General features: G+C 41.1%; 1 protein-coding gene across 2 annotated transcripts in view; it reads left to right on the forward strand.

Annotated features, from left to right (window-relative positions):
• The window catches only part of LOC116398199 (ankyrin-2-like), a 190821-nt gene that overhangs the window by 44553 nt on the left and 125902 nt on the right, over positions 1–20366 (forward strand). The window contains exon 1 of one of the 2 annotated variants that reach the window (XM_031874294.1): positions 12799–14826. The exons of the other annotated variant lie outside the window; for it this stretch is intronic. Coding sequence (XP_031730154.1) covers positions 14668–14826 — 159 coding nt within the window. The 5' untranslated portion in view covers positions 12799–14667. Of the gene's footprint in view, positions 1–12798; positions 14827–20366 lie in introns of those variants that run through there. 2 annotated transcript variants of the gene reach the window in all.

Raw genomic sequence — 20366 nt, forward strand, 5'->3', positions numbered from 1 at the left:
CATTCACTTAGTGTGTGTTGGTGCAACTTATGCTCATACAAAAGTTCGTATTTTCTACGAACGTCAAGCAGAATGAGCGATTGTACGCCTGTGCAAGTCCCTGTGGTGCAGAACCTGCTTAGGCAACGAAACTACCTGGTTGGGGTTATGAAAAGATTGTTTGGGTTCAAATAATTACAGAGGTATGGAAGTTATGTAACAAAAAACCCTGTGTCGTTTGCTCCACCTGTCCACCCTGACTTCTCTCTACAGATTATTTATTGCTCTTTATACTACGTCACCTGTCTTGACTCACGATTATGAAAATGACATACAAATTGATTGTGTGAGTTATGCTGGTTAAAGTGCAAGTGCAACAGTGTATGAGGAAGATGTTTGGTTGGTGATGTACAGTAGACTGTATAAACCTACAGTGTTGTACATACAGTTCAAATGACTACCTCGTTGAGTTCTGTGTAGAGTTGTGCCAAACAACTAACATTTGTGGAACTAGAAGTAAAACTTGGTAAATCAGAGTTGGAACAGATTCAAATGTTTTGTATGTGAATGACATTGTGTTCATGTTTCATTATTCTTCAACAATGAAATGGTTAAAGCTTCACTAATCAGCATGAAAATATGTTGTAAATCTGTGACGTCATCACAATGTAAAGTGTATGGGCAGAGACCAGCATTAGAGACACCACTGATTCAGTAGTATGAGCCAGGTGAGTGGTTGACTGTATATCGATTGTTGAGGCATTGAAGAGTTGTTGTGGAGCACATTTTTGTAGCACAAAAGCAGGCGTTCACCTCAGGACCTATGAAGATCAACTGCTCCATTCAGTCCTGAGAGGAGTGTTTCTCAACGGGTAGAGGATTACACTGTCTCATAATCCTGGGTGCGTTGGAAGGAAAGTAAACCAAAGTTTACGCAATTTTGTTACGTGTGTACACACGTTGTGGTTTTTTTCTTCACCGTCCTTTTCTTTACCGATAATCTCCCTCCGTTTCATTTTCCTCCTTATTCACCCCTCTTTTGATATGCCCCCCCCCCTCTCATAAAATATTCAGAGAGCCTGGCGCTTGGCCAGATGCCCCCCTCTGCCAGGCAGCTGACAGGGCACGTGGCTCACTGAGGGGACACAAAGAGCAGGTTGGGCTTTGAAATGCAGAACAGGGAGATTTTCATGATGTTTGGCTGCTTTAATGAACCCATTTTTTGGAGTCACCGATACACCGAGGAGGTTTCCACATCCTATCCTTCAACAACTGCGAACCTGATGGTTGTGGACTATAAAACTGAGCCATAAACATTTTCTTAAGTGCCACTCCTTCACATCAGAAAATGAATTAACAATATATACAATGGTTAATTTCCCTAAATCCTTGATAACATGCAGAGTCAGGGCTGAACTGACCCTGCGGTACAAACATCTCATGCGCTCCAACTTCATCCTGCCACCACCAGCATTACAAGGCAAGGCAAGTTTATTTGTATAGTACATTTCAACAACATGGCAATTCAAAGTACTTCGCATAAAATCATTAAAAGCATTAAAACATAAGGCAAAAGAAAATGACATTTAAAAACAATTAAGAACATTGATTGAAACATTAAAAACAGTCATTAAAACACTAAAAAGCAGTGTAAGAAATAAAATACAGTAGTAAAATGCAGAAATTGATTAATATCCTTGAATGTGGATCAATTAAAGGCAGCAGCAAACAGAAAAGTCTTCAATCTTGATTTAAAGGAGCTGAGGGTCTCAGCAGACCTGCAGCTTTCTGGGACTTAGTTCCAGATATGTGGAGCAGAACAACGGAACGCTGCTTCTCCATGTTTAGTTCTGACTCTGGGAACAGAAAGTAGACCGGTTCCAGACGACCTAAGGGGTCGGGATGGTTCATAAGGTAGCAGCAGATCAGAGATGTATTTTGGCCCTAAACCATTCAGTGCTTTATAAACCAACAGCAGGATTTTAAAGTAAATTCTTTGTTGGACAGGAAGCCAGTGCAAAGACCTCAGAACTGGAGTGATGTGATCCACCCTCCTGGTCTTAGTGAGGACTCGAGCTGCAGCTTTCTGATTGACTTTTTACAGAGACCTGTAAACACACTGTTACAGTAGTCCAGTCTGCTGAAGATAAATGCATGGACAAGTTTTTCCAAATCCTGTTGAGACATAAGTCCTCTAATCCTTGATATATTCTTCAGGTGATAGTAGGCTGATTTTGTAATTGTCTTGATGAGGCTGTTCAGGTTGAGGTCTGAATCCATAACTACACCTAGATTTCTGGCTTGGTTTGTGGTTTTTAACATCAGTGATTGAAGCTGAGCACTGACTTTCAATCGTTCGTCCTTGGTACCAAAAACAATTACTTCTGTGTTATCTTTGTTGAAGATAAATTGAAGAAAATTCTGTTACATCCAGTTGTAGATTTGTTCAATGTATTTACCCAGCCCTTGTATGGGATTATAGTCCCCTAGTGACATAGTTATGTAGATTTGTGTGTCGTCTGCATAATGATGATAACACTGTGGCGGGCCGTGCATTTTATACCTGGGCCTGCACTCGTAAAAATTAAGCTCAACACCTACAAATACACTATGAGTGCAGGTACATGAATACCCGCATGGCGGGATGCGGTGCCATTAACGAAAAATGCATATAGTCAAAATCAATTCAGCTAAAACACGCATTCCGCCACACACTCAAGAGCACGGGCTATTCAAATGTTATTCATATCAGAGGGAACAATAGTACCCATATCATGAAAACGACACGATAGACAAATTAACAGAGTAGTAACTCTCCTATCACTCCCTCCAGGAAATACACGACTCCATAGTTCTTGTTACTGACGGATTTATTCGTCTGTCAACACCGAGAGGGAAAATGAGTCCACTTGAAAACACATGAACCTTCAAAGTAGATCACTTAAAAACTTAAACTTAACTTTAACACTTTGTGCAGAGTATATAGACCGCTGCCGCTTCGCACATCTTCTTGTTGCTGTGCATCGATTAAATGTGTCCCCAGCGCAACATAGGATGTAACAATAGTTCATATCACATATAAAACCAAACGAAACTCCATATTTATAGAAACAAGTTGTACAAATAATAATATATAATATAATATAAAGAAGCATATTAAATAATGACACAAATAATATTTATGGCAGTTAAAGCTACTGCAGTTCTCTTACCAGAGCTGCTGTTCACTATTTAAAGACAAAGTCCATCCTCCTTTCTTTGTTAACAAAGAGTTTAATCTCACGGTTGTTCAGTACAAACTAAAGATCTGATTGGTTGAACACTATGACAATCAACAATATCGTCCCCATTCACTTAAAGTGCAAAGGGATTCACTTGTGAGTCTGCAGGCCTCGGGCCTCTCTTCTTACCTAGAGACACAGAGGTGAAATCTGATTGGATAAAAGCTCTACTTAAAACAAGCTGCACTGGAAGCAGAGCAACTGAGGAAGACAGTAGCTGTGCAATGAGAAAATAAGATAATCGGAAAAATATTTTTATAAATAATAATACATGTAGTGTATTGATGAAAAATTATTAAATTATAAAATAGCTATAACTTTGTGATTCTGTCTAGGCCAGCAGAGAAGGCCTTGCTGGCCCTGACAGCCCACCACTGTGATAACACACTTTGTTGTTTTCCATAATCTGAGCTCGTGGAAGCATGTAGATGTTGAACAGAAAAGGCCCCAGTATTGAACCTTGGGGAACACCACATGTCATTTTAGTCAGCTCTGATGTGTAATTAGCTACAGACACAAAATATTCTCAGTCCTTCAAGTAGGATTCAAACCAGTTAAGTGCTGTGCCAGAGAGTCCCACCCAGATTTTTAGTCTTTCTAGTAGTATGTCATGGTCGACGGTGTCGAATGCAGCACTGAGATCCAGTCTAAGTGCTGCTTAGACTGAAATTCTGCCATTGTCTGTGTTTAAGTGGATGTCGTTGAAAACCTTAACAAGAGCAGTTTCAGTACTGTGGTGCTGTCGAAAGCCTGACTGGAAGACATCAAAACCAAGAAGTTGTTCAGCTGTTGAAAAAACGCTTTTTAAAGTATTTTATTTAAAAATGGGAGGTTTGATATTGGCCTATCATTTTTCATTGTTGCGGAGTCTAAATTAGCCTTCTTTAGGAGCGGTTTAATAACTGCTGGTTTTAGGGCTTGTGGGAAGTTGCTCCTATGCACTCTGTTGCCAGCAGAGTGGGTCATCCTTCAACCACAAGGTTGATGGTTTGATCCCCGGCAGACTGTGTGCATGTCAAAGTGTCCTTGAGTGAGACACTGAACTCCACAAGCTCCTCGCAGCAGCCCACTGCTCCTAATGCTATGGACGGGTTAAAGGCAGAGGTCAGATTTGATGTATGTATGAGACGATGGTGATAAAGTTTAAGTTCTAATGTTCAGTTTATTTGTTGGAGAGGTGTTGATGACAAAGTATGGTCATTCTGGAGGATGTAGTTTATGGTGCTCTGATGTTGATAGGTTTTCATTGCGGTGAGTACCCTGGACCCATAAGGGGTCATTTGAGTGGGTCGTCAATACAGTTAGTAGTTTTTGACAAATTGTAGTGGTAATCTCGTGTTTGATGTTGTATGGATATAATTTGTTACGGTCGGTTATTCTGGACCCATGCTCAGACACCAGGACAACAGTGTAGGTGAATAAAAAGGTTTTATTTAGTTGTTTAGGCGGTGTGTGTGGCGGCGGCTGGGCGGCGACGTGGCACAGGAATCTTGAAGCACAAGAAAAACACAAGTTAGTTGCAGATCGAGAAAATGAAGCAAACTAACTCTTGAGAAGAGGTAAAAGCTCAGAGGGGCCGAGGCTGTAGCTACCACTGAGCTGACGAAACAATCTGGCGATGAGACTGAAGGAAGCCGGGGTACTTGAGCTGTCTGGGATGATGGTCTGATTGTTGGCAGGTGTGGAGATGAGCCCAGGTGCCGGATGATTGAAGCCGTGCCCATGCCATACACACAGAGGGGAGACACCGACATGAGCTGAGGTCACAGTGGAGCCGTGACAATAATTATTGGTATATTTATGTATGGTGAATTCATTTAATAATCAACAAAGCGTTATACAAACCAAATGTGATATAATACAAAAAAATAAAAATAGAATTGAGTCATATTTATGTGAAACGTTTATCTCAAACATGAAACTTGACCAAGACAGTAGGTCCTCTGAATATCTGGTGATGAGACACAAATATGTTGTGAGACTCACTGCTGTTGGACTGTATTGTGTTAAACAGAGAGGTGTTTCTGTGATGTTGTTATTCATTTGGATGAATGTGGAGAAAGCGACACAATGGTGCAGTGGTTAGTGCAGAGGGTTCTGGTTTTGAGTCAGCTGACTGGTTGGTTCAGTCCATGCTACACAAACACCAACTTCTTCCTGTATTGGCACTAGACTCGGTATTAGACTTGCAGAATATGAGTGCAATGCCTGCTGAGACTGGGCTGTGTCAAACTCTCTATGGTTTGAGGCCCCGGGGCATTTGCCCCACTTGCCCTTTTGGTAATCCACACTTGTGCATAATCATGGTCTTTCCTGAAAACTAATCCCCCTGTTCAATGTTGAAGAATACTCCAAGTGTTACTGAAGGAGAGGAGCAGAAGCTGAGACACAGTGAGAAGTTCATTTGGGGTTTTTCTTTCATTTCTTCTTTTAAAATGTTTTTCTTTTTAATTATTTCATTTTTATTTTAAATCTGTCTTTTGACTTTAACTTCTCTGTCTCTCTCTTCCTTGCATGTCGGTGCATATTTGTCTCTAGCGCTTGCTAAAGTGTGACAGACGATAGTAAGAATAGCGCCCCTCAAATTTCCTCCTTAGAACTCTGAGCCGTGTGCTGCTAAATCACTCTGATTGCACTGTGTTTCTGTGTGTATGGGGGGGGGGGGGGGCGGCGTGGCGTTCAGTGGCTCTGTGGAATGCAGAGTTCCTTTTGTCTTGGTGTGTATGTGTGTGTTCTATCTTAATGGAAGTGGTGTCAGGCCAGGTCAATGTCACTGAGGCCTCTCTGTGTGTGTGTGTGTGTGTGTGTGAGTGTTAGTGTGTCCTGAGTTGGTATGCGAAACTGAATAGTCTTTTTCTTCTGCGGGTCATAAAGTGAAGAATCTTGGTTTCCTCTTTGTGTTTTCATTTAATAGGAGTAGAACAGAGAATCCCCTTGTTTTGGCTTTAGTCCAGAGTTCACAGACATACACACACACACTTGCGTATGCTCCAGCTGACGTGCGTTTACTTGGTTAAGCTGGGTTCTCAGCATCGTTCCAGATCATTAGTCAATGAGTGTGTGTATGTAACTCCAATAATGTGATCATTATTGCTCGCAAAACAACACACCAAATCTCAACACACTGACAAACATCAGACATACTGAACAACTCACAGTCCGACATATAAAAGCATAAATGCTATGATGCTCAGCATCTGTTTGGAGATGCAGGTGTGTTGCAGGGGGGATTGAATTATAAACTAAATTAGGAGTGGACGTAGTCACGGGGACGTCACCCATGGCTTTGTGGACTACAGTTTAGAATCCTCTATATTTATGCATTTTGGCCGTCGCCATTTCTGTTTTTATTTACATGAGAGGTTGGAGCCAAGTACAACTGAGTACTGAATAAGACACTTTTAGCCGACCAAAACGTTACAATGAACTTTCATGAAGTGAAAACACACTGTGAAAGAGCATTGGGTTCCTTTTTCAGACCAGAGGTTGCTGCCTTGTTTGTATCCTTGTAACTGGGCAAAGTAAACACTTTCACCATATCTACCAGCTCTGTGGCTACCTCTTTAATAACTGAAAGTCTAGGCCCTAAGTAAGGCACTCAATCCACAACTTTATTATTCTTTCTTTCATCCCCATCAAAGGATAGGCTCACAATCCAATATTAAGGCAACACTCATGCCATGTCCACACTACTCCGTTTTCAAACGTAAACGGAGTTTTCAAACAAAAACGATCTCCGTCCACACGGCGTTTCAGCATCGTTTTCAAAATGATCTCCGTCCAGACTAACGCGCCTGAAAACCAATATCACATGACTCTTCACGTACACTGGGCATGCACGTGGGTGTCGATGTAAACAGGAAGTAGATTGGTTGCTTCGTTAAAAAAAATACAACAGAGTAATAAAGTAGTCTTTAATAATGAAAGGTTGTGTTTGATACTTAAGATCTTCTCTAAAATCTTCCTCTATGAACTCAAACAGACAGTTCGTGGAAAGTTTTAGAAGTTTTATTTTTCAGACTTAGTTACAGCGCTGCAGGTCTTGTTCTATCTCTCGCTCTCTCTCACATATCAAATTTACTTTAAAATCAACACTTACACGTAACAGTTTGCTATATTATGGGTCCATAAATGTGGTCAACACACGTCTCGCACTCGTTTCCTCGGTGTTGTTGACTGTTCTCACTCGTAGCTCTGCTGGTGGCTAAACTATCTGTCCTACTGAATAGCATTTACTGCTAACCGCTCCGTAGGGCTGATAATGCCGCTGGTCACGCTGGTCACTGATCTCTCCAATAACAGCTGCTTCCTCCGTAATAATACAGACTTTAACTGAACAACAGCTGCTGGTAAAGACAACAAGTTCAGCATCGCCTGTAATCAGTCGTCCATGTTAAATTAACCTGGTAGTCGATCGGTATTCAATGTTGTCGTTTGTGAGCTTCCGGGTAAGGGTCACGTGATACTATCACGGTGATAGGCATGTGACGAATCAGGGAAGGACACATCATGACTAAGAACCAATCAAGTAGCGAACGCGGGTGTGGACGTCATTGTTTCTAATCTTATCCGGTTTCGGCCGTCCACACGAAAACGCAACCCCGGAGTTTTCAAACTTATCCGACCTCGGGAGCTCTAAAACTCCGGTGTAGTGTGGACGCTCAGTGTAAACGTAGCAAAACATATGCGTTTTAAATGGAAACAGTAGTGTGGACGTACTCTCAGATGTCCTTTTATGATGAAAGTGATCTTGGCTACACAAATGATTCTTCATCTCAACTCTTATTGCAAATATATTTCTGTCCCAATTCTGAGTCAGTAACGGGACACTTGAACACATATCTTTGCATGCACATATTTTATAATTTTCAGATTATTATTATGATGCAATAATATCATTGTACCTTGTTTTAATCCATTAACTCCACAGCCATAAACGCTCAATTAAATTGACTTATTTGGGCTCTGTCAAGCTGCTGTTTGCATGTAGCATGCAAACTTGCTCAACCAGACAAAGCTGCACACATCAGTGTGACACAGTCTGTCGAAAAATCGTAGGTCATTTCTGATTGCTTTTGTCTACAATCCAACTGCAGCGCCAAGAATCATTCAGAATATATTTTCTGAAACTGCAATATAATCCCTGTTTGTATAGTTTATTACGTCAAAAATGTTGTTCTTGAAATCCCTGAAGATCAGGGATGTTGCCCGTCTTTGACAGGTATAAACACTTGCTTTTAGCTGTGGTTGGAGGATAATATACGAACTTACCTACTTCCACCTTTGCATGACCACCAGATTGTGCTCTTCAGGAAAACGTAAATATAGTAATTCAAAGAAGTTGTTAGTCTCTGCTGAAGACATACTTATGTTCTTCTTCTGTATCACAGTATAAGTTGTGGAATGAAAGTTAGTCTCTTAAACTTCTTATGTTTTTGAGCTGTGTCTGTGAAAGTTTTCATCCACAATGAAGAACAAAAAATATATTTAGCCAACAGCAATAGACCAGGTCCGTCAGCTTCTGGCTCTACTGTAACAAATCTCTTCCAATCAAAATGAAAGGTGGCTATAAGGACAGGAACAGGAAGGTTTGTTTACTGCCAAGTATTGATGTTGACCGTGTTCTTTTATTTGCTACTTGGAATGTCTTGTTCTGTCGGCAAATATCAGCTTGAAGGACGAATAATTGCTGACTGTTATGGGGTAGTGTAGTTGGTAGACCCAAACGCACGCACACACAGCAGGTTTACTCCAGTCAAGACTTTATTTAAATGTGCAGGAGGAGTCAAAGAATGAACAAACAAAAAACAAAGACTAACTGTCCAGCAAATTAAAGTCACTCCTCTTTCTCCACCGGAGTCGGGAGGGAAGCTCAACCGAGGCCGGGACAGGTAGCCTCCGGAGTCGGGAGGGAAACTCGACCGCACTCAAATACTGAAGGAACAGGAAACAAACATAACGATCTTCACTGAATCTGTGTTCAGACTTACGTGACCAGACTGGTAACCGGACGGACTGATGACGCGCCGGTGAAACGCCGAGGTATTTAAGCCAGCCAGCGGCGATCACTGGAATGAGCCACAGCTGAGCCTAAGGAGAGGGGCGTGAAAACTGTGAAAAGTAATAAAAAGGATGGCAGCGAACCAACCATGTTTAAAAATCAAAACTTCATGGACCAACTTTCTGGGGGGAACACGGGGGTGGAAACTGTAGGCTGACACAAAAAACAAAACATAAGCACATGGCCCACAATAACAAAACAGACAGGGGCAAAAACAGAGGAGCACAAACTAGGAGCAGACAGGGATCCTAACAGACTGTCTCATTAGAAAACAATTGCTTTGCTTGCACAAACATATTGCTGTTGTTAAATCTGAATGAACATTCCTCAGCTGTGTCTCCCATAACAACCCATTAAATGTCTAAGTCCTGAGTACATACTGTATGTATTCTGTCATTTATTACACTGTCAAATGACCGATCAACATGTTATATATATATATATATACTATAATATATACTTCAGTGGTTAACTTCTACTTTGATGCAGCATTAAGAGAAAAACATCTTTTGCAGCAGCACGAGGAATGCCATAAAAAGGCCTCTGATTGTTGAGCTCAGAAGGAATCTCCCCAGTGCGTTCTTGGGGTCTTCTCAAAGTGGGATGTACCCAGAAAGCAATTTGTGCTTCGAGCTCCTTCCTGTCCTTAAGAGTAAGCCCAGCCACCCTGCTAAGGAATGCCATTTGGGCATCTTGTATCAATGATCTCATTCTTTAAGTCATCACACAAAGCTCATGACAATGGGTGAGGGAACTATGGTGAACAGAGATCGACCAGTAAATTCTCCTCCAGGATCATCTCCCATCCACCAGTCAAAGAGATAAACCTTTTTGATTTGAATGACCCCTCATCTTCTCTCTAGGACCACCTTGTAGCGCTACCAAGGCTAGAGTTACAGATAGAACTAATACAAAACATATTGTTGGTTTTCAAAACAAGATGTTTCCTTTTGTTTGTACCTTCCGGGCAATTGATTTAGCTCTAAGTCGTAAGAGACTCTGCAGTACACTTGAAGCAATAAACACATCAACACAAAAAAAAACAGAATAACTGCTGATAATACAGTGTGATTTATTATGTGAAAGATTTTCCTTCATATATAACATACAGTATATGTCACCTTACAATATGGCAGAAGTCCATATAAACTTGTAGATGGAAATCCTTGAATAGTTCTCATTAGTACATTAAGTAGAAAAAGAGGATTACAGGTACTGCATTAGAAATTGTAGCTATTGTTTAAGGTTTAAAGTTTAAGGTCCTATATAATATATCTGTAGTAAACAGGAAATAGAGTGGTAAACCAACAGAGTGGTGCATGAATTAGTTTGTTTTGTTTTGGGTTAGATATCTAAAATAATGTCTGTGGTTAACAACAGCTTAAGACATTTAATTGTTTGGTCTGAGACATTAAATACATCATTAAATGACACACTCGTGAATTTTAAAGCTATTGCATGCTTAAAGAAATGTGGTTGCTAACAGTTTGCTAAATTTGGGATGTTGTCGGGGACATTTAACATCATTACACCGACCACATCAAGCTTAGTGGTGGTGACATGTACCACATGTCTATCACAGTCACAAAAGTGACAAGTCATGTCACTTTTGTGACTGTGGTATAGCTGTTGGCTTAACGTTAGTTTTTTAGTCTGGCAATCTCATTACACTTCTAAAATCATAAAGCAGTATTTAATTAGGAAGATTATCTTGCTGAACAAAATGTGTAAGTATGCTAAACTTTTGTTTGCCACTGAGCTTATTTTCTGCAACAATCCAAAAGCCAATGGAAACATCCCATTGGCTTTTTGTCAATGGAACCAGGGCGATGCTAACTTCTTGGTTGGTTTAGAAAAATACGTCATCCCAGCACTCTACAATGAATTATGGAAAAGGACAGAAAAGTAGCATTGTTGAAATATTTGTGAAGACTATATCAGGTGAACCTTTGGTTACACCCTCTAATGCATTATAATGAATTAGTTATCAGAAGATATGTCTTCTACAGTGTGATGTAGTGTGACAGGGTACAGTGCAGCTACAGAGCAGTGACTGAATGTTAAACATGTTAATGTGAAGTCTGCTGCACAGGAATGCTACAGATGGTGTTGGGCTAATAAGGTGCACAGTTAACATATCTGCCTGTGTTTGATGATAATGAAGTTTTCCTAGCTGGTCTGGTCTAAGTAGACATGGTAGAGGCACATTTGCAACTGAAAGAATTTAGATTTTGAAGGTCGATTGCAGGGCTGAAATAAACATTATTTGCTGAACTTTGCTACAGTGGAACATAGCCATTATGTTCCCAGAGTCTAAAGTGACGACTTCAGAGTGTTTGTTTTTCTGACCAATAGTGTTAAACACTTGAAAACCCAAAGACATTACATTCACAATGATGTAAAAAAGCAGCATTCTTCTGAATGTTAGACATTTTCAGAAATATGACGAATCAAAATAAATATTTGATTTAGTTATAAGTCTTAGTTATTATAGACTTCATTTCTGAGGTCTAGTTAAAGTGACTGGCATGGAGCTGGGTGTGCACTGGTGGGACTTGGACTCGTGACTTCAGACAGCGCTGATCAGGCCATTACCGCTGCTACTCACTCCACTCTCACCAACTGCCTCACTGACTTTAAATCATGGATGCAAACCAACTTCCTCAAACTGAACTGTGATAAATCTGACATGATCATCATCGGTCCCAAATCCCTCACCAAAACCAGTCACAACTTCTGCCTCACCATCGACAACTCCACTCTGTCTCCCTCCCCACACATCCGCAACCTCGGAGTCATGTTTGACAGCAACATCTCCTTTGAACACCACGTCAAACAAATCACCAGAACTGCCTTTTTCCACTTAAACAACATAGCCCGTCTGCGCCCATCACTCTCCTCATCTGCTGCTGAAACTCTGATCCACGCCTTCATCACCTCAAGAATTGACTACTGCAACAGCATTCTCCACGGCACATCATCCAAAATCCTAAATAAACTCCAGTACATCCAGAACTCTGCTGCTCGCCTGCTCACCCACACCCGCTCCCGTGATCACATCACCCCTGTTCTCCAGAACCTCCACTGGCCCCCGTCCCACAACGGATCCAATACAAAATCCTTCTCCTCACTCACAAAGCCCTCCACAATCAGGCCCCCTCCTACCTCACCGACCTGCTCCACCACCACACTCCATCCCGTTGGCTCCGCTCCTCTGATGCCTCCTGTCCCTTCCACTCAGGACCAAGCACCGGACATGGGGTGACAGAGCCTTCTCCATATCTGCCCCCTCCCTCTGGAACTCTCTCCCCAAACACATCCGACACTGCACTGAACTTTCCATATTCAAATCACAGATCAAAACCCACCTGTTCAAAACTGCTTTTAATGTGTGACCACTATTGTGTATTTTATGTTTTTAGTGTATTGCTTTTATATATGATGATTTTAATGTAAAGTGTCTTTGAGTTTTATGAAAAGCGCTATATAAATAAAATGTATTATTATTATTATTATTATCAGTGGCTGTCCTCCAAGAGGAGAGAGTGTCTGTCTGTCCCGTATAGTCACCTTAACTCAGCTCACACACTCACACACTCCAGGAGCTGTTAGAGCAGCTGACAGGAGCAGGTGTTAACGTGTGTGTGTGTGTGTGTATAACGCTAGTGTAAGGCAGACAGAGAAATGGAATGTGGGGGTCTTGAGTGCCAAAACAAAGGATAAGAACTATCTGGACAAAAATGAAATGGTTTCATGAACGAGAGACACAAATGTGTTAATCACAATATTCACATACTCTGTGTCATTATTTAAACCAATAGTTTTCCATCACATCGCCACGCGTTTCATCACCATTAAAGAGATACTGCCTCAACCTGCTGTAACTGGGAGCCCATAGCCAGAGGCCATCATTAAGATACAGCCAATCAAAGGAACTCATAAAGCTGCCTCTGTGTGCGTGTGTGTGTGGGGCCTGTGTGTGTGTGTGTGTGTGTGTGTGTGTGTGTGTGTGTGTGTGCGTGTGTGTGTGTGGGAGGGGTACAGATGGATTTAAGACCTGGCTTCCTTCAGACAACAAAGACTGACAGGGCGCTGTGGATTTGCTGTGTGTGCCTGGGTGTGTAATCCTCACTGGGTGGACGTTTATTGACTGGATCTGTAGAGGAGGAATCCAAACACACTGGCTTCTGTTTCATATCTGAGTAGGGAGACACGGAAAACGAGGCTCTGCTTTTGAAGCTTCGTCACCTCACATCTCTGAAGTCCTTTAAATCCAATCACATGCTATTCACACTTATTAGCAATAACTGCATTTTCCTGCACTGTTTGACACCAGATCTCATGAACAAATCCACTATCTGCTTGTTCAAGCAATCATTTTTATAATACATGCATCATGTAGCTTCAAACTGAGTTTATGAATTCATTTTTTGTGGATGCACCACTGCACATTGTATGAGGTAAACAGCAGATAATGCAAATATACAAAGTCCTTGTGAACGTGCTGCAACTGGAGATGTGCTGGTATCAGATTTTCACACTATATCACAATAAATTACCAACATAGTCATTCAACTTTCTGTAAATATTACCAAAGATTCCACACCTGCCTTTGATTTGATCAGACCAAACAAACACTGATCAGTGAACCACATGATGCAACTTTATTAGACTTGTAAAACACACTTAATAACAGCATCAATAGGAGCAGGTTGGTGGAGTTGACTGAATGACTTGTGTTTCCTTTCAATTAGCTCATATGACATCTGTATCGCTTCATTAGGATACTATTTGAGCTAAGCTTTTCTCTCCTCACAGTTGTGTCTTCATGCACATTTGATTGTTTTGGTGTTGGTGTTTATTTACAACTGTTATTTTTGAATGCCCTCATGACAATGAGATAGATATTTGATCAGTTTTTTGATTCATATATCATCACTCAGTTCTTTCAGTAATGTAAAACCTTCCTGGTCTAGTTTTTGATTGATGATTCCAAAATATGCAAGAAAACTAGAAGCTGCTCAAACACACACGTGGCTCTGTGTGGCTGTGTGGGTGTGTGTGTGTGTGTGTGTGTGTGTGTGTGTGTGTGTGTGTTCATGCGCGTGTGGTGACTATTTTGGTTCGCCAGTGAGGTTTCCAGATAAACACTGGCGGCAGCTGCTGCCATGGCAACACCATTGTGCTCCCTCCCCTCCTTCTTCTCTCCTCCCCCTGGCCGACCACTCCCCCCCCCCCCCCCATCTCCTCTGCTTGGCTCGGCGCTCTACAACAGCCAGAGAGTGAGGACCAGAGAGGATAGAGGTCGGCTCGCTTCGTTTCACTGAGGAGTGGGAGAGAGACGAGATGAGTGGATATCGAGCAGAAGCAAAAGAGGAGGAAATAAACAGAGAGAAAAGTGGTTGTTTGGGGGAGAGAATGAGTGAGGACAACCACTCCCACTACAGGCTGGACCCCAGCGATCGCCTCAATGGGCTGGGACAGAGGAGAAAGAGACCCAAGAAGGTAAATCAATAGATGGAGAGCCACATGGTTCAGAGAGTATGAGGAGTGTGAGGGAGCTGGATCTGGAGGGGGGGGGGGTCCTCCCAGCAAGAGAGCAGCAGCTGGGGTTAGTGGAGGTGGAGAACAGTGGAGGATGTGAGGGAGTATTTGGGATTTCTTCTTGTGGCCAGAGGTGTTTTTATGGTGTCAGGTAGTGGTCATCAGATTAAGCTTATTCCTGCTAATGCTGCTTTTTATCTCCACCTCCATCTCCACCTCCATCTCCATCTCCATCTCCACCTACATCTCCATCTCCACCTCCACCTCCACCTTCACCCCTGGAGTAAATATATTTCCCAGAGGGAGTTCTGCTCTCTATCTCTGCTGATTCAACCTTTTTCCCTTGATGAATTACTCCACTGCTCCCTCATACCTATTCTTCTCCCCGTGCCCCCCTTATTTTATTCTCCTCTCAGTGTGTTGTTGTTGTTGTTGTTGTTGTTGTGAACACCTCTGGGTGGTGAGTAGTAGTAGTAGGCTCTTGCATGCTGACAGGGTGGGTCCCGGCTCTGCTCACTCTTTGTGTGCCTGTTGTTGTGGACGGCGTCACTCTCAGATATCAGCTCTCAGGAGATTTTTCTTCTCCTGTTCTTCAGCCCCATCATAGGAAGTCTTTGAGACATCCATGACAGATTAATGTGTTGTCTGTTGTTTTATGCATGCATGCAGCTATGTGTCAGTTTTCAATGAAGCCACACATGTTGTGCTCATAAAGAAATGAAATATTATGACCTGAAATTATCTGTACATAAATTCAATACAATAATTACAATAATATTTATATTATAATTACAATATATTTAATTATATTTAATAATTATAATGTTTAGGGCTATGAATTGTTTTGTTTACAAAATGTCAGAAATATGTGAATGATATCCTGGAAACTCGATCACAGTCTCCCTGAGCCTAAGGTGATGTCTTTTTTGTTTGACAAACAGTCAAAGATATTAGTATCAAAAAAGATTTAGCGACTTGAATAAGTAAAGTATCGGAATTGCAGCTAAGAAGTGGCGAAATATCTTTGGGTGCTATTCAGAAAGTGTCGCCATTACTGTACATACTGCATTGTGTCCACTAGAGGGCACTGACAAGTTTATTTTCTCAACTGTAAAATATGAGCCAATGGAGATCTTGGTCACAGTAACTTAAAAATAATAAATTCAGTGACTCTTACTAGTGAAGTGTCACTTCACTTCACTGGTTTTCAGATCAGCAGTTCACTAGCTACACTAAACTGACAGAATTTTATATTATTTGTTCTTTACTTTTCTACAACAAAACGAAACAACTAAATGTTTTTTTTCCTGTCTTCTGATCCGCCACCTCGATGGTTAAGGTTGGATACGCTGAGGAAGCTAAAACCACTTGGTTATGGTTTGGGAGAGATTCGTTGACTGTTGTTTGTCCAACCCTCCATCTTTCAGCTGAAGGACAATAGGTTTCAATAGAAGGAACAAACAATTGGCTTCTTGATGTTGCTGCAACCCTGACATACTTGGTGATGTCTGTGAATGCGAATCATCATTCGTCAGCGTTTCTGTATCTATATTTCTGTTTGTGCTGTCTTTTTGTCTGACTGTCAGACTCTGTATTTCTCCCTCTGTTCTCTTATATTTGACTGCCCAGTCTTTCCTCTCAGGCTAGAGGGACACAAAAAGACAAAATCCAACCTTATTGCATTAGAGGGGTACTTTGTGTTTGCTGGTTCGAGGGAATCAAGGCTTACAGAAGGAGACTGGCTCTTCTTTAGCCAACAATAGTGATGTAGGGATGTGCATACATCTGTTATGTCATGGCTCATTGGTTATGTCAGTCTTAAAGTAAATGCTTCTGGAAGGTTGACTTTGCAGAGCTTTGCTCCCATTGGTTAGAATCTTAAAATCACAGAAAGTTCTTTTTGGCGACCAACAATTCCACCACCACAATAAACCGTAATTAGTTCACTCTGATGAACGTCAAACATCCTTTTTAATTGACACACAAAATAATGACTACTTAGCCCTAAAGACTAGGACAAAATAATAGAAAACAAAACAGCAATTAGCACGTAGCCACGCCTCCATTCACAGACCAGAACGCCTCCTGCCTCGGGGCGTGTCTGCTTCTTTAATGCCAGAAACAAGTGCATCAAATAAAAAAGAAATTACAGAGGATATGCTAACTTGTTTGTGAAGCCAAAACGTCACTAACACTGGGTAATATTGAAAATAAGAACAAGAATACACATACAAATTCACCTGAAATATTTATGGTCCACTCTGTTCTCAGATAGCCATGAACATCTACTGGATAAATCCCCCAATCAAGCAATCAGTAACAGTTAAGTTGTAGAGCAATGAAAATGTCAGTGTAGATAAGTTCAGGAGAGAAAACAGGGCCAAGGCTGATTGGAGTTTTTACAGGAAAAAGCATCCAATCAGCAAGCTTAAACTTCTCTTGCTTTGTTGCTAGTATCAGGGTGATTTAGACATTTCAAGTCTTGTTGAAGAAATCCAACAATTTTGATGTATTCTTTTGGTTTTCTGGTTATCATCATACAATTCTGCGACAATGTAGGAGTGTTTTGTACCTGATTGCAATAATGAACTCCTTAGCCGGTATCTTCACAGCAGTAATGGCTGCTGTGAAGACAGTTTTCAACATGTCACACTTAAAAGATCTTTATCTTTGAAAGTTGACTTTCTCATGTGATATAAGTGTGAATGTTTCTTGGTGAATGTGGAAACAGTATAAGATTAACTTACACCTTAAGGTTTTCCAGAGCTTTGGTCTTCATCGCGGTCTTCATCCGTTCATGAGGATGTTGAAAGCTCCAGAAAAAGCAAGTTAACTGACCTGAGTTATGTTTATTGTGTCAATTTACATTTGGTGAAGCATGCCCTGATGTAGCAGGTTCACACTTCTCAACTGTCAGTCGTACCTCCTCTACTGTGATTGGTCAGTCCATTAAAAATAAATGAGCTTGGAAGCAGTTGCCCATTGTGATGAACCAGAAAGAGCAGCGATAACAAACGTTACACCACGAAACAGAAGGACAGAGTGAGAAAGAAGGAAAGGCTTGTGTGCAAGTTGGTATTGCTGAATATACAAAAGTGAGCTGTTGGTGGAAGCAGAGGCAAAGCGTTTGGCAGTAGGGGGCATTCTGAATCAATGGATGAATTATTGATACGCTCCCTCCCCCATGCTTAGATCGGCACACAGCAACACACGAATAGAAATACACGCCCATCTGGGGACCAATGGGAGCTGATCTCGGCTGTGTGCAGGGCAATTGACTCAAAGTGAAGAGCTCTGCTTATGTCTACCATAACGGCGTAATCCTTCATATTTGGACAAACACACACTTGAGTTTTCAGTTGGTAGAAAGCCTCAGTTTAATTCAGTGTGTTCTTGGCTCTCTCATGAAAGCCCTAAGTACTTTAATCCTCCACTGCCTCAATTAAACTCCCCCCTCACACCGCACTGTACCCATACAGTCTATGCTCGTTCATAGTATAGTTCCTTTCAAGGTGAGGAAGACCATGGCCATGATGAAGATGCAGTTTTCATTTTCTGATGAGCGAAGGAAGGTTTCGGGTTCGTGTCTTTCTGTCCTGCAGGCCAAGGACAGTTTGGAAAAGTCCGATGGGTGTTTTATTTCAACAGACAGAGTTCAGGGATTTTCAAGCCGTTCGTTTCTGTGACTCAGAGGTTTCTCATTTGGAAAGAAAACTATTTCCTGTTGTTTTCAGCAAAATAACAGAATCATCAGGATTTGTTGACCCGCTCATCTGTTATATTGACTTTTTAGTTGAGCCACAGTTATCTAGGAATACAAAGACAACATTAGATTTCCTTCATGCTTATGTTTACATATTATTTATGATGTGATCAATCAATATCAGACAGCACTTGAATAGTATATATGGTGCTGTATATGAGAATCCTTGACCTTAAATGATACTTTTGATCTGAACAGCAGTTGAGCTTGAAAACCTTCATATGCTAATATATAATATCAATGAACTGCATTGAATGTTTAAAAAACATTTGAATTGGACAAAGTAATTGTTGGCATTGAATGTTACACTTTTGTCAAATTTAATGGCAACATTAACTTTGGAATTTAATGTTGCCATTTAATATCAATGGATTAAAAAACAAAAACGTTGCCATTGAATATAAGCAAAACATTTCCACTGAACGTTATCCAGAATCCTCTGGTGTTCTTCTCTAGCGACAGTATTATTTTTTTGATACCTTACTTTGAGAAATGTACAATGTAAGAAGAGAAGACAAACTTAACAAGTTAAGTTAAATAAACACAAGCAATACAATAACTTCCCCTGAATACTGTCAAATGGTCAGAATAAGTGAATAAGATTACAAATCTGTGCAAACATTTGATGTTGCTTTGGGTACCGTTTTGAACAGTCTGTGCTAGTGACACATTTGGGTTGATAAGGTGGGACAATTGGCAATCAAATTGTCCCACCTATCAATCTTTAAAGAACCTTAATCTAAATGTATGGTGTTGGTAATTCATCCTGACTTTTTGCTGCATTTCACCTAATCTTGTGTACTCCCATCACTCAGACGCAGGGTTATAAATGGCTTATGACTCATAACCGATCATTTCCTGTGCCATCTACATGGTAGACCATCCGCCCACTATGATGGGCACGGTTTCAAACTCAAAACCCTTTCACAACTACCTCATGAGAGATGGCTTGAATAAAAAACAACAAAGAAAAGCTGTTATCACACATCCTATTTACAACACAGAGATATTATTAATTGAGTTTGCTGCATTTTTCACACTTGCCAACCACAATCCAACAATCCTGGAGCATAAATAGCATCACTTCCTGTGTTGTGATGTATAGAAACAGTGAGCATCCTTGCCTACTAGCGGTGGTCTAACTTGTCTTGTTACTTTTAAAGATAGATGTGTACAAATGAGGAGATCTTGGTCAGAGGAGGAGTATACACAGAAAATCGATTCTAATTCGAGGACGGCTATCAATCAATGTGTTGTTTCTCTGGTCTGTTTTGTCCGGAAATAACTGAGGATAAAGAGGAAGTGCAGTGTGTCTCGCTGATCCAGTGACTGCTCACACTGTGACTCAGCTCAACAGGGGACAAAATAATCAACTGTTAATGTTGTGCGGTCGTACACTTCATCCATGTTTTGAGTATGGCAAGTTTAATGCTGATGCAAGCGGTAATGGGAGAGTTAGGATTAGTTTTACTGCAGGCTATAGTCTGGATTGGGATTAAGCATGCATTCGCGCGTGTGTGTGTGTACGTGCTGTGTTGATTTAAAGAATACCTAAGAGACCAGTGTCCAGCATCATCAGCTATTTTCAGCCGTTGAAGCATGCTTTCAGTTTCTGTGTTTAGTCAGAATTTGATGTTTGTGTTTGTGTGTGTGTGTGTGTGTGTGTGTGTGTGTGTGTGTGTGTATGTGTGTGTGTGTGTGTGTGTGTGTGTGTGTGTGTGTGTGTGTGTGTGTGTGT

Source organism: Anarrhichthys ocellatus, unplaced genomic scaffold (assembly GCF_004355925.1).
Source record: "Anarrhichthys ocellatus isolate YVR2014 unplaced genomic scaffold, GSC_Weel_1.0 scaffold79, whole genome shotgun sequence".
NCBI classification, from domain to species: domain Eukaryota; kingdom Metazoa; phylum Chordata; class Actinopteri; order Perciformes; family Anarhichadidae; genus Anarrhichthys; species Anarrhichthys ocellatus.